This window comes from Triticum urartu, chromosome 1 (genome assembly GCF_003073215.2).
Source record: "Triticum urartu cultivar G1812 chromosome 1, Tu2.1, whole genome shotgun sequence".
Taxonomy (NCBI): Eukaryota; Viridiplantae; Streptophyta; class Magnoliopsida; order Poales; family Poaceae; genus Triticum; species Triticum urartu.
Window position 1 is genome coordinate 512,182,510 of NC_053022.1, and position 14,957 is coordinate 512,197,466.

Consider the following 14,957-nt stretch of genomic DNA (forward strand, 5'->3'; position numbering starts at 1 on the left):
AAAGAAGGTGTTTGATTGTCTTGTCATGATCACAAAAGCAACACTGCTTACTTCCTGGTCAGTTTCTCATGCAAGGTTTTTTTATTAACATAACTACCCTATGAAGATACCACATGAAGATTTTAACTTTTAATGGAATCATCGACTTCCAAATTTTATTGTTATTACGCACTTGTACCTCAGAATGTGTGAGCGTACAGTAGATAGAGTCCATTGTGAAAGGCCCCGGTGTAGTAAGGTTGCAGCGAAACACATCCCGACCTTGTGTCAGGTTAATCGAATCCAGCCAGGATAAAAGATTATGCCCTGACATAAGTCTGGGGCAATCAAATCCCTCCTGAACGAAATATGCGATGGGGATGGACTAAGCACCTACGCAATAGTATTAATCTTATTGCGGGAAATTGTGTACAAAGCTGGATATTGTTCTCGAATACTGGCATTGTCTAGCCATATGTCTTTCCAGAAATGGAACTCTGACCCATCCTTTATCATGGAAGACCCAAAGCAAAAGAGATGCTTCTTTGCCGTCATTAAGCATGCCCAAAAGTAAGAGTCACCAGGTTTCCAATAGGTCTGAGGCACCGCCTTCTGGCTTAGATACTTGTTGCGCACCATGGTTTGCCAAACACCATCCTCAATAAGAAGTTTGAACAAGTATTTACTAACTAGGGCCTCATTCTTGGCCTGCAGGTCATGAATTCCAAGGTCACCTTGGTCTTTCGCCCTACAAACCATGCTTCATTTGGCTAGCCTGTACTTTTTCTTTTCACCATCTCCTTTCAAAAAGAATCTGTATCTAAAATAGTTCGGTCTTTGTAGGACCCCTTTTGGGAGTTGGAAAAAAGAAAGCATATAGAGAACCATATTTCTGAGGTCAAAGTTAATCAAAACTTGTCGTTCTCCGATTGAGAGCAGCTTGGCTTTTCAACTGATCAACTCTAGATGCTCCTCTACATGTTTCCACTCCGCAATTGTAAGACGTCGATAGTGAATTGGTATTCCCAGATATTTAATCAGGATTTGGTCATGTAGCAATCAAACAGGTCAGCATAATTGGCAGCCACCTCAATGGCTCCTCCAAAGCAGAAAAGTTCGTTATGAAAGTTAATTTTGAGACCCAACATTTGCTCAAACGTTGAAAGAAGAGTTTCATGTTTTGAGCCTTGTCCATGTCATGTTCCATAAAAAGAACTGTGTCATCGGCATATTGTAGAATAGAGAGGCCAACATCCACAAGGTGTGGCACTGCTCCTGCAATTTGGTCGTCCTGCTTGGTGTGCTCAATCAGAATAGCCAACATGTTAGCAACCATGTTAAATAACATTGGGGGCATGGTGTCACCCTGTTGTAGTCCTTTTCTGTGTGAAAGTAATGGCCTACATCATCATTGACTTTGATGGCCACATTACCTCCACTTATAAAATTTTGGATCCACTGACGCCATTTATCGGAAAAATATTTCATTCTTAGGCATGTTGCTAATATGAATTTGGACATGGTTAGCAAAATACTTTTTTTATATAAAATACAATAATGTTTGTGATATAGGGATGGAAAGTGAGAGCGAAAATGATTGCATGATTTGTGTGCTACTCCTAGCGTAGAGCACTGATTCCCCACCGAATCAGAAGTTCTCACATAGTACACCGGAGTGCAAACTAGTACAGTGTGATATTGGATTAGCTCATATACAACAAAACCTCCATCAAATAAAAAAATTGCGTCAAGTCTTAGTCCATCAACAAAAAATGAAGGATGGAGTTATACGCAAACAAAGAATAAATAGCAGAAATTATATAAATTCATATAATATGCGAAGAGATGAAGGAGGGTTTTGAGGGAAACACATAGCATGCTCGTTGGTTGTCTTGAAAGTGTTGGCATCTCATGGTGCAAAAGTTTTGCTGATGCCTGATGCATATCTTGGTTTGCCTACTTATCAAGCATGAGCTTCTTGTTAAAAAGCGACACTAGGATATTTTCTGTTCCTTTTGCAAGTTCTGAATTTGAATTAGACAGATTCTTCATCTGACTCTCCTGCCTAAAGATCCTCTCCTTCGGAGACATGATGAGTGGAAATGTTCTATTTTTCTTTATCGTATCCTTTCTTTCTCCTTCTCGTTCTCGTTTGACATTCTTTCTTTGTCTTCTCAATTTCACCCTCGTCAACATTATCTGCATACAAGTCATCACCACCACCACTTATGTCATAATCATTATCCACTATTTCCCTAGATCGAATCTAAATCTCAATAATCTGATGTTCTATCACCTTTTGTTGAATCTTATTCCTCCACGACAAAGATAAACTTGTTCTTACTTCTAGTCTTCATGCTCCACCTTGCTTTGTGCCTCTTGCTTTGTGGCCTTAGGTTATAAATTTTTGCTGATGTCTAGATCTGGATACGCAATTTGTATAGGCATTGGGACACTTTCTGAATTGATGACATGCTCTGCCTTAGGGTCTTCTACTTAATTTGAGTGTGTCTCACTTTGGATATTGTTCCTTGGCTTTGAAGGGTTGAGAATTGAGGACAGATAAGCTACTGGGAACTCCAGAACATCATCTAGAATGATGGCCCTCAAGTTGTCATCACGATCAAGATAAATACTCTGAAAAGGGTCCCAATTGGCACGAAATCAAGGCATTTTCTTGTGTCATCCTCAATTCTAATTCATATTAAACCGTTCATGTTGACTACAAGTATTGATACAAAGTAATAGCCTTTAACCTTACCATTGCATACCGGATCTCCTCCATGACGTTCTCAATTAGAAGAGGCACCCATATATCCTTATCTAGATAATCATACAAATGCCATGACCATTAACTTAGGATTGATTACTACCGGTGCCAAGAAAGTACCTACCATGGTTAAACTCTGCTGAGAAATAATTGCCGCCTAGAACTTCAAGAAGAATCCATACATTCCATTTCACAGGTTGCGTTCAATTAATTTATTTTCGGAACAAAAACCCTCCCAAACCCCTGCCCGAACATTAGCACATTTCCTAATCTCCATCATCTTGCACCGCTAACGATCGACAATGTCAAAATAAAGAAGCCTTTTTTGACAAGTAAAACTCCAAAAAAACATGATAATGCGAAGAGATTAAGGAGGTGGAGCACCTACGGGGGGACGAGAAAAAGACGTCACCACCTCTTCCAATTAGAGGACAAGCACTTCGGCAACGAACTCTTCATCCACACGTCGGCGGTCACTTTCGCCCATTGCCGTAACTCGTACGGTCACATGCAATGCCGCCGCCAGTTAGTGTCACTTCCGCGGCCCTCATTTTGAACAAACTCGGCAAGGCAGAGCACTTGCCGGCTGGGATGATTTGACATGTTAGCACCGTGCCACGTCGACCATGGACGCATATGGTGATCGTAGATGGCCCTCCAGTGACCATAAATCACATTTTTCTCACTGGAGTGAGTCACCACTGGTGCATTTTGGGTTAGTTTATACTCGTACGTACTACTTGTATATAGTACTGTGCTTATTAAAATTAATAACGAGGCAGATACTAAATCGGAGCTGCGGCCGGTTTCATCCGACACTCGGAGGTACCCTGCCAAATGGCTCTGCTTTCCCCCTTCCTCCTTGGGGCGCTTCCCGAGAGCGGGCGGCAGGCGACGTGTCGCGGGGGCAGGCGGGCGTGCGCACACCTGGAGCGCATGGGCGGCGACACCCAAACTCCTCCCAGTCCCCCACTCCCCCGTGCTCAGCTCGCCGCCCCGCCTATTTAGGCCCCGGGATAAGGACGGGCCCGAGGCCTTGATGCTTCTCGGCGCCTCCATCTCACCGCAATCCGGCCACCATGGTACCGCTCTCCCGCCTCCTCCTCTGAAGATCCGCTCTACGCATTTCTCTAATCGCCGATTGACATTGCCCTCTGTAGTAGGAGTAGTTGCTAATCTAGTAATTTGGGCGCGCCCATGGGTTCTTGTTCTTCCATTTCAACACAAGAAATCGTTTGCTTGCTGATGACAAATGTCTTAGAGTTCTTGCGTTTCCTTTTCTGTAGTTTAGCTGGCCTGTGGTTCTGATTCTGAAACGCCCTCGTACGTGATGGGTTCCGAGTTATGTACCATCCTGTCTTCATGGTTCTGATTCTGAAACCCCCTATATGTGATGTTTGTGCTCTGACTTATTTCTCAGTTTCAACTGTGAACATGGGCATTACTGCATCTGGCAAGAATCTTGAGGATGTAAAAATAATGGCAGTAACTGGTCACTCCTGCCTGTATAATAAAGTTTGCTATTGAGTCGTATTGAGAGGGGATACACTTTACTACAACTACAAGAGTTGTACAGTAGATTTTACTGGAAAAAAATGGTCATTTCCTTCCTGATGTATGTGTACGATGCATCAAGTCACTAATCTAGCCGTTGAATCGAATGTATGGCTCACTTCCTTTCCCCCTAGTATCTGTATGCTGCTCACGGAAATGTTGATGTCCTTGGAGGTACACGAGACAAGATCACGGACTCATGCGGCTGAAGAAGGGAAAGATGCCCCAAAAAGGCAGAAGGAAGAGCACAAAGAGCAGGAAGGGGGGAAGGAGCGGCCCTCCAAGAACAAGAAGCCGGCCGAGCCAGAGGCACCAACCAAGACCAAGAAGCTCAAGGGTGGGGAGTCGGAGCTAGATGGGAAGGAAAACTCGACGAAAGAGTACACAGATTTCTGCAAGGCCATAAGAGAGCACCTCTCTGTGGAGGACATGCGCAAGATCCTCGAAGCCAACGGGCAAGACGCTTCCGGATCAGAAGATGCAGTTGTTCCAAGCTGGTATAGTCTATTTGACATTCTGAGTGAAATGTTAAGAAATGTTAACAACATGCTTGATGATTTGCTCATATGATAAATGTTCTGCCAAATGTTCACAACATGCTTGATGGTTTCAGTGAGGATATGATGTTTTACGGGCCGCTTGAGAAGTGCCCAACATGTGGTGGCCAGCTTGAGTGCAAGGGGTGGAAGTACAAGTGCACTGGTAAATACAGTGAGTGGGCAAGCTGCATTTTCAGCAGCAGCAATCCTCCAAGGAAATCTGATCCTATAAAGGTGCCGGAGGAAATCAACAATGATTATGTGAACAAGGTAATGAGGCCACACTCTTCTTAGTATATTTATTTACCAGTGCTGCATTCACTTGGCGAGCGGTCTACAATCTGAAATAATTTGCCTGTTACCCTGCAGTGGCTGAAGCAGCAAGAAGGGAAGGGGTACCCTAAGCGTGATGTGGACGAAGAGGCCCATATCTTCTCGGGCATGATGATCGCATTATCTGGACGGATGTCGCGCTCACACGTATAGTATTTGAACATTTACCCCCTTCTACATTATGGTTACGAGTTGCACATATCTGATTCTATTGCTTCTGAAAATGGCCAGGCTTATTTCAAGGAGCAGATTCTGAACCATGGAGGGCAAGTGAATAATTCTGTGCTTGGTGGGTGTCATGTAGTACTATCCTTTCTGTTGTATCATCTATGAACTGCTGCCATTGCTGATGTCTGTGCCTTCGCCTTGCAGGTGTCACATGTGTAGTTGCTTCTCCAGCCGAGAGAGACAAGGGGGGCTCAGGAGGATTTGCTGAAGCACTGTAATAATCCCTTGCCGATCACTTTCTTATCTTGATGTCTTCCAATATGGTCCATGCTCCAAGATGTGTTTAGCACATATGGAAGCAGTTCATTTCTATTTACTTGTTACTTTAGATGGAATGTTACCCCTGCACATTACGCTTTCTGATCATGTGTTCGTTTCACAATTGAACCATGCATGCGCAGGGAGCGTGGAACTCCAGTAGTGAGTGAGAACTGGATAGTTGATAGCATTCAGAAGAAGGAAGCCCAGCCTTTGGCTGCTTATGATATTGTATCGGATGTTGTTCCGGAGGGCAGAGGACTGCCACTGGATAAGCTTGATCCAAGCGAGGAGGCCATCGAGACTTTGGCTGCAGAGGTAATCAATTGCCTTTAACTTCTACACTTTTCACAATTGCAGCTCCAGTCAGGTAATCTATAGCTCTGTTTTGGTTGGGCAGCTGAAACTTGCTGGCAAAAGATCGGTGCACAAGGACTCTAAACTGGACAAAGACGGTGGGCATATCTTCGAGAAGGATGGCATCATCTATAACTGCGCCTGTTCGGTTTGCGACTTAGGGTCTGAGATGAATCAGTATGCACTTCTGTGTTCTATCGTATGTGTTGAGGCCTGAGTGGAAGTGAAGTATACATTGATTCAAGCACCCACAAACTGTTCTATCTATGCAGGTTCTGCATTATGCAGCTGATCATGCTACCTGAAAAACACCTGCACCTCTTCTACAAGAAGGGTCCAATTGGCCATGATCAGATGGCAGAGGAACGGGTCGAGGATTTTGGTAATCGTGTCAATGATGCTATCAAGGAATTTGCTCGTCTGTTTGAGGAAGTTACTGGAAATGAGTTCGAGCCATGGGAGAGAGAAAAGAAGTTTGAGAAGAAGAGCATGAAGATGTACCCCTTAGACATGGTACATCTTTTAGCTTCTTCCTTCTCTGATTCCATGCTTTGGAGTAGCACCCAGAAACATTACTGTTTTTCTTCTTTCCTTGGCAGGATGTCGGTTTCGACGTGCGTCATGGAGGTGCAGCACTTCGTCAACTGGGAGCTGCAGCAGCACACTGCAAGCTTGACCCTGCTATTTCTTTTCTTCTAAAGCAATTGTGCGGCCAAGAAATATACAGGTATCAGTTAACTTCTGTGTTGCTAGTTGAAAACATCGATTAAATTTGTCTTGGGAAATAATTGGAAAACAACATGTCTATGTTTCTTGGGGAATCTTTGAAATGGCTGTAATAGTATAGCCTCCTAAATTTAGGGGCCATCAGTTTGTCAAGAGATGGTAAAAAATGTTACCTTACTGGTCTGTGTCACAGGTATGCTCTGACAGAGATGGCCCAGGATCTGCCTGACCTTCCTGTTGGGATGCTTACGGATCTCCATTTGAAGAGAGGTTTGCCCTTAAACATTTCTGTTTGCCTCACTTGTCAGTCTATATCATCAACTGTTCCAATTGGCAGGGGAGGAAGTGCTACTTGAATGGATCCGAGACGCGGAAGCAGTGCCGGAGTCCGGCCCTGCTGCTGATGCATTGTGGATAGAGATAAGCAACAAGTGGTTCACCCTGTTCCCCACAACTCGGCCATATATAATGAGGGGGTTTGAACAGATTGCCGACAATGTACGGTTGCATACCATACTTCTCACATTATCTCCAGTCAGTTAACCTATTCATGATGATCTCAAGGTTTGTTCCGAATGCAGGTGGCCTCTGGTTTCGAGACGATCCGCGATATAAATGTTGCGTCTCATCTCATAGGAGATGTTTTTGGGTCAACCTTAGATGATCCGCTGTCTGAATGCTACAAGAAGCTGGGTTGTTCAATCAACAGCGTTCCTGAAGATTCAGATGATTACAAGATGATTGTCAAGTACCTGGAGAAAACGTACGAGCCGGTCAAGGTTGACGACGTGGTAAGGCGTCGCACTGCCATGCCTTTAGCTTTTCTTCACCCATGGTTGGTTCTGCCTTATGATCCGCTCTCTTTCAGGTCTATGGCGTGTCGGTGGATCGGATATATGCCGTTGAGTCCAGTGCATTCCCTTCGTATGAAGAAATAAAGAAACTGCCAAACAAAGTTCTTCTCTGGTGTGGTACGTCCGTGCATGTTGCGGTTTAGCTGATGTGTTGCTGATTGTTGGTACTGTCACTCGCGTTTTAACTTGTCGGCCTCTTGTTTTGCGCAGGAACTAGGAGCTCGAACCTGCTCAGGCATCTGCATAAAGGATTCATGCCTGCTGTTTGTCATCTGCCTGTGCCCGGATACATGGTAATTCTCCTGTTACGTGGTCGATCCCTGTGCCAGTAGATAGGCTGAGCATGGTGCTGAAATCTTGTACACCGTTTGTGCAGTTTGGTCGAGCCATAGTCTGTTCGGACGCGGCGGCTGAAGCTGCTCGTTATGGCTATACGGCGGTGGACCGTCCAGAGGGATACCTGGTCTTGGCAGTGGCCTCTCTGGGGGAAGAGATCAAGGAGATAACGGGCACACCAGGAGCAGAGGTACTCTGACCCACCCTGTGTAATGTATACCCACACATTTCAGGATGTTTTTGAACCTGTTGTTACTCATTACTGATGTTGACATGTTGTCCTTCTGTTTTGGACCCAACAGGATGTGAAATCCCTGGAGGAGAAGAAGCTTGGCGTGAAGGGGGTGGGGAGGAAGACGACGGACGAGTCGGAGCACCTCACCTGGAGGGACGACGTCAAGGTGCCCTGCGGCAAGCTGGTGCCCTCGGGGAACGAGGACGGCCCTCTCGAGTACAACGAGTTCGCCGTGTATGACCCGAAGCAGGTACGCTGCCAAACTCGACGTGGCCGGTGATGTCTGTGTTTTGGTGATCAGCTTCGATGACGATGCCGTCCTGGTTGCGCAGGTGAGCATCCAGTTCCTGGTCGGGGTGAGGTACGAGGAGCAGAACATGGAGGTGGTGCCGGACGAGTGAAGCGTCCGCCCTCGGGCCTCCGGTCATGGCGGCGTCCGGCCGCGGTCAGGTCGACGGTTCCCTGTATTTTGGAACGCTTTAGTGGTAGTGGTAGTGACCGTTTAACGGTCGTGTGATCGGCGCGGCGATGTAGTTCGGCGATGATGTCGGTGGCCTGTGTCCCATTTTGGGCTGCCTCCAGGTTTCGTCCCCGTTGCCGCCGGTTAGTAGGCGTTGTTGGGTAACATGGAGGTAGGAGGAACGCTTGTGGTTGTAGTAGCTGAACATGTTGTGCCTGTATATATGTCTGTAGCAGAATGTGTGTATGTATGTATGCATCTGCCAGCTGGGGTCCTGGTGCCGTGGTGCACGTAGCAGGAATGCATGTGGATGTTGGTTTGCTGTGCACTACTAGATCGTGCTGTGCTACATCCTGGGTTCTTGGTTTTATTTTAGAAATCTAGCACAGCAAGCTTGCTGTTGCATCTTCTTTTTTCTAGCCTATCTATGCTGTTGATCCATGTTGGGCCACTCAAGATAGCAAACATGAACCGTAGGATGTTAAGGTTGGGTTTCATATGAAATTTCTTTGAAACTAAACAGCCATGAATGGTTTGGTTAGTGGGCAATTTGTATTCTACTACTTTGAATTAAAAGGCCCTGGATGGTGAAAATTTGGCCCTCATGTCTTCGCCGTCCGCGGCGGTGGTCCGAACCCCTAATCCATTCAATCCCAACATGACCAACAATACGTAGATAAATTGAACATAGCATAGGTCAGACAGGTATACCAAGTTCACAAGATATACCAAGTTCATTGATCCACTAATATCTATGACTAATAAACGATAATAAGGATAGAGAGGCGGTAGTACTTTTCGGTGTATGCTGCTTGGCGGCGGCGGCGCCATTAGTGGACGAGGATGAGTAGGAGATGTCAGGCCGCTCAGACTCCCCAAGCCTAGCCGCAATGCCTTTACATTTTTGCGGTGGTCGTTCGCCTCCGCTGAGGTCAAGGACCGATGGATGACGTTGTGGAGGAGGTCGTCATTTGAGTCAGCGGCTCAGGCTAGCCATAGTGAGGGTAACTTAGTTAGTAACTTAACACATCCCAAGATAATTTTACTTATGTGGCAAGTATTATGAGGAGAGAGGTGTTTGGAGTAACATAATATGTTACTGTAACATAGCGCTTCTCGAGGTAAAATGAGTCTATAAAGCAATAAATGAAACAATCTATGACACTACTACTAAGATACTTTGCAGTACGAAGATAGTAATTTAGACTAATGTCATATGCATGACACTAGACTCCCCACTATGACCAGCCTCAGACACATATCTACATGACCCGCAACCAGACCGGCTGGATTTGTCCTGCGTCGCCCACTATTTCGCACGGCGAGCAGCCTGTGCCTTCGAATGGGCCGGATAACCATGGGCTCGGCGGTACAGGTACCAGCACACAATGCCGTCCGGGAGGAACAGGAGCTAGAAGTGTCAAGCCACACTACTTGCATTAAATAATGTTTGTGAAATGTTAAATTTTGTTCACACAATTTCAAAAAAAGGTACATACAATTTGAAATTTTTTACACAATTAACACATATGTAAAACAAATGTAGACTTAATTTGTGTTCAAAATTGTAGCATTCGAAAATGTTGACGAGATTTTAAAAATATGTTCATAACATTTTAAAAAATCATAAAATGTAAAACAAATATTAAAACTTTTTTTAAACTGTTCATGCAATGTAAAAATATTGTTCGTATAATTTTCTAAAAATATTTTATACCATTAAAAAAGAATCATGACATTTATTAAAAAAATCATGTTAAATAATATGTTTATGATTGTACAAAGTGTGTTTAAATAATGTTCGGCATGCAGTTAAAAAAATTAACGTCCATTTGGCAAATGTTCAGCTTATGTTCAACATAAATTTTTAAAAATATTAGACGGTTATACGAAAAATGGTTTACTTGTATTAAAAAATTGTTCACCATGTATTTGTAAGAATAATAACATGCATTTTAAAAAATAAAACAAAAGAACAGAAAAGGGTAAAAATAAATAAATAAACCAAAAGAAAACTTTTGAAATCCAATAGAGATAACATAGTAAAAACTAAAAAAACGTAGAGAATATTTACAAAATCGGGCAAAAGGTTCCTATAAGTTATCCAGGTCCGTAAAAATTTCCCAAAACCATATTGTAGGTCCGACCCACTAAGACAAATGGTGTATGCGAGGCTCTCTCTAGAATTTTTTTTGGGGGGGGGGGGGGGGGGGGGGGATTCGCATTGGGGGAGGATTCGTATCCTCTTACGGCCTCTCGGCCCACCCCACCCTTATATACACAAGCCCGTGAGGCGTTTCTTCCTCCTCTCCTGTGATTCAAGCTTCGAGGTGTGTCCGCCATCTCAACTCTCAACCATGGAGGAGCAGGCGGACGGCATCGGCCTCCTCCCGGACTGCCTTCTAGGCACCATCGTCTCCATGCTCCCGCCCAAGGCCGCCGCCCGCACCACGCTGCTCTCGCGCCGATGGCGACACATCTGGCCGTCGCTGCCGCTAGACCTACAACACAACGCCGATTCGGACGCTCCTTTCCTGACCGCCGAGTCCATCAATTCCGTCCTCTCCTCGCACCGCGGCCCCATCCGCCGCTTCTGTGTGACTGATAGATCGCCGGCCGGAGTAAACACGTGGACACGAGGGAGATGAACGAGAGAGAGGTAGACGAAGACACCGGTATTTTGCGAGGCGCAACTGCCGTCCTCTTTTCTGTTTTTTTTTCTTTATTCTTTCGGCTGCACGCCCAACAGAACGTGGCCATTACATGCTAAGTCTCCGCATGATCCTATTCACCCGTGCCATCCCACGGAGGATCGCCAGGAGGCTGACCAACTCATCGAATCTAATCATATGCGTGCACACACACGTGACAGGTCCTAATTATTTGCTACATGCAAACTAATTAAATGGAAAGCCAATGCATGCACGTACAAACACATACAGGTACAAACTAGTCTATAATGAACTAATGCATGGAGCTAAAGTCTAATGCAACATTTGGCAGACCTTGTAACAAGATTAGCACCAACAGTGACGACCCTCGACGGCGTCGGCACCTGCGCCTGGCTTCGAGCCCTAGCGGAGCGGCGCATCGACGACACCCTCATCGTGCGGTGGGCGTGCAGGTTCCAGCACCCCGTGCCCCGCACCCTGCTGGGCAAGGCCGCGGTTTCCATACGCCATCTGGATCTCCACTGCTGCCGCCTCGGCCCTTCTAATGTCCCCTATTCTCCGGTGCCGGCCTTGCCGAACCTCGACTATCTCTACCTGTCCGACGTGATCATCTCCGAGGCAGCGCTCCACCGCATGATCGAGGTCTGCCCTGTTCTCCGAGAGCTGCATCTCTTCATGATCCATGGACTCCACCACGTTTGCTTCCGCTCCTGCACCCTGACGACCATGTCCATGAGCACGCCCTGTGTCCCTCTCGATGAGTTCTTCGTAAGGGTATCTTCAACAGTTTGTATGTTAGCTTGTTGGTAAATATATCATGTCATCGACCAACACTTTAACATACAACAACTTCAATGGGTTGTATGTAGTTTGCCCATTAGGATGTGAGATAATAAATAAGGTGCTCTCTCATTCTACATTGGAGCTTGTGCAAAGGATGTTGGTTCATGTACATACAACCCTTCTCTCTTCCCTCATTTATTATATGACACATCATCAAAAATCCTATGTGGCAAAATTTACCAACAACTATCTTACAACCATTGAAGATGCCTTAAGGGACACGCCCGCCCTTCAAAGCATCACCTTCACGCACATTGATCTTTGGCGTATACCAAATTTTATTAATTTTGGTAAGCGAAGGCTTCCAGAGCTTGTGCTTAAGCTGCCGAGCTTGGGCTCGCCCAGCCTTACTACTTTTTCTAATAAGGTATATGCACTGACTATTTGTTATATTAGCACTTGTAACTTTGTAGTGACTGATCAATTAGCGATAATTCAGTTAAGTCCAAAACGTATTTTATGTTGTTGGTTTATCAATTTTAGCGGCCAAACATATAGATATCTAAATATTTTTTGGTTTCTACTTGATGCAGAAACCCTTGCCCTTTGTAACCTCGCTCGTTTCGGTATGAAATTCACAAACGGCGAAGAGCTGACCAAAGCTATACACCTCTTAACCTTATTCACATGTTTGCGACGTCTCGAGATATTGGTAACTATGCCGCATGCTTTGCTTTCTATTTGATTGTTTTACTTCATTTGCAATTTAAGTTCCCTATGCAACTTAAATTTGTGTTATATATATATATATGGTTTAATTTTGTTTACCATCAAATAAGGTTTTTACAAACTTAGTTTTTTTAGAATTTACAAACTTGCTTTTTAATGTGTCCATTATAGGCATACGTTTATTAAAAAAAATCATGTTTAAACTTGTACCCAGTTATCAATAGTTCTAAATTTCGCACCAAATCCTTAATTTTCCTTTAGCTTTACTTTTCAGGGTCAACCATTGTATTCATCAGTTTCGCACAGAGAAGCTTAAATAAAACTATCAACTGACATTTTTTGATAGATGGAGAGATTGGAAGGTTTTAAGAAAATTCATTTGATATTCTTTTAATTGATTGCATTCAAATTGCTTCATAATGGATGCTTCTCGTTTTACACACACATACATGACTCAATGGTTAATGGAGAACTAGCAAGGAGTTAGGCCACTGGCTTACAAGACTTCCAAAAGGATGTTGATGTCTCAGGGCTGTTGCATGGTTCACAATTAAAAAGATAGCGAAAATAGAATGACAGATCATGTGGCTAGAGTTAAAGAATCTTAAGAGAGGATATTAGGTCCTTTGTAATATTTTAAGTGAGACAATATTTGGAATTTTTAAACATATGATGGACATTAGTAAGTTGACTACACAAGGTTTGTTATTGCATTGGAATTACAATTTGGTTGCTCATGTTCAGTGTGATACATAACTAGAGGAATTGGTTGGGTACATAAACTAACACCTAGAGCATGATTTTGACTTGTAGCTCATTTCGGTTGTTATTGTTTGTAATTTTTACATGAGCGTTGGTCTCCCATGAAAGTAGAGTGCATGTGTTTTTATATTAGGCCCCACATGTGAGTAAAATTACATTGTTTTATTTATGTCATTTGAAGTATTAGTCCACATTGGATAGGAGTGCTTTTCTTTATTTGTGAAGGTTGTTCATTCTACATATGAACTCACCACTAGCTTCAACATTTATAAGAATGATGATGAAAGGCAAACATTTTTATTACCTCTACATTAACAAGTGCCAACTATGTTACAATTTTGTGTTTATGACAGTGCTTCTACTTCGGTCCAAATAATGAAGCTGGTTGTGGAGATTGGAAACCGGCATCCGAGATGGTCATCTTGCAAAGTAAGCATCTAACGCATGTGCGACTGAGTGGATATTGTGGTACGGTTGGAGAGATAGATTTTGCAAGGTATCCTATGGTTAGAGCGCAATCTCTAAGGGCCATGGATGTCAGTCATTCCGTTGATTGGACCTCAAAGGATATCAGCCGCCAAACTGAGTTGATATGCGTGGAAGGGAAGGCCTCGCCATTGGCTGAGCTATTTTTCACTAGAAGCACCCAGCCAGATGACGTGCGAAGGAAAGTAGCTAGATATCTTCATACATTGCCCATGCTTTGATGAAATGTACACCCCCTTGGGTTTGGGTTGTATTTTCCTTGTAATCATGGTGTTATTATAGCTTGAAACTCTTTTCTAAGAATGGTTTTCATTTGTGTTAAGGGTGTGGCTACTGGTCAATCGACTCAAAGTGAATTTTGGGTCAGTCGATTGACTCCAAACTCTGTTTCAATTAAGCCTGATTAATTAGGCAGCCACATAAGCCCACGCAGCGTCCGCACAGGTGCAAGCTGGACCATGGGCTGCTCCAGTCCAATATTACGTCCAAGCCAGCCTATTCTTTTGTACATTAATTACGGCCTGCTCTAGCATAGTATTGGTCAAGCATTTGTAGATGACCAATGAATAGCACTCTCACACATATTTGCATGCAAATGGTTAGTGGCTATGTGTGCAATCACACATGTATATTATTTTTATACATGTGCAATCTCACCGATGAATAGCACTCTCACACAAGTTTATTTTTATGCATGCATATATTTGGAAAATGTTATTACTATGCAAAACTGAGAATAATATAGTGAGATTTCTGCAAAAAAAATGTTTTTTGAAAAGTAATGGAATAGTGACATCGGTATTATCCTTACAAAAGAAAAGAAATGAAAAATAAAACAAAAACAAAAAATGAAAAACTAAAACAAAATTTAAAAAATGATGTTTGTTCTATGGAAG

General features: G+C 43.8%; 1 protein-coding gene and 1 pseudogene across 3 annotated transcripts; both read left to right on the forward strand.

Moving 5' to 3' along the window:
- The first annotated feature begins 3,560 nt into the window (after window positions 1–3,560).
- LOC125524049 (protein ADP-ribosyltransferase PARP3) lies at window positions 3,561–9,051 on the forward strand. Of its 3 annotated transcripts, none has more exons than XM_048689136.1 (18): window positions 3,561–3,831; window positions 4,478–4,800; window positions 4,917–5,112; window positions 5,212–5,322; window positions 5,407–5,464; window positions 5,548–5,617; window positions 5,805–5,979; window positions 6,062–6,180; window positions 6,291–6,531; window positions 6,618–6,745; window positions 6,938–7,014; window positions 7,082–7,242; window positions 7,326–7,535; window positions 7,613–7,715; window positions 7,809–7,891; window positions 7,975–8,124; window positions 8,237–8,419; window positions 8,502–9,051. In XM_048689136.1, exons 1-18 carry the CDS (start codon window positions 3,829–3,831, stop codon window positions 8,568–8,570), a joined length of 2,460 nt encoding a protein of 819 aa, XP_048545093.1. In that variant the 5' UTR covers window positions 3,561–3,828; the 3' UTR covers window positions 8,571–9,051. The 3 variants fall into 3 exon arrangements, with proteins under 3 accessions (XP_048545093.1, XP_048545089.1, XP_048545086.1); XM_048689132.1 differs by having other exon boundaries at window positions 3,562–3,831; window positions 6,062–6,195; XM_048689129.1 differs by lacking the exon at window positions 3,561–3,831 and having other exon boundaries at window positions 4,445–4,800; window positions 6,062–6,195.
- Window positions 9,052–10,986: 1,935 nt separating this feature from the next.
- Window positions 10,987–14,282, forward strand: LOC125533017 (annotated as a pseudogene).
- The last annotated feature ends 675 nt before the right edge of the window (window positions 14,283–14,957 follow it).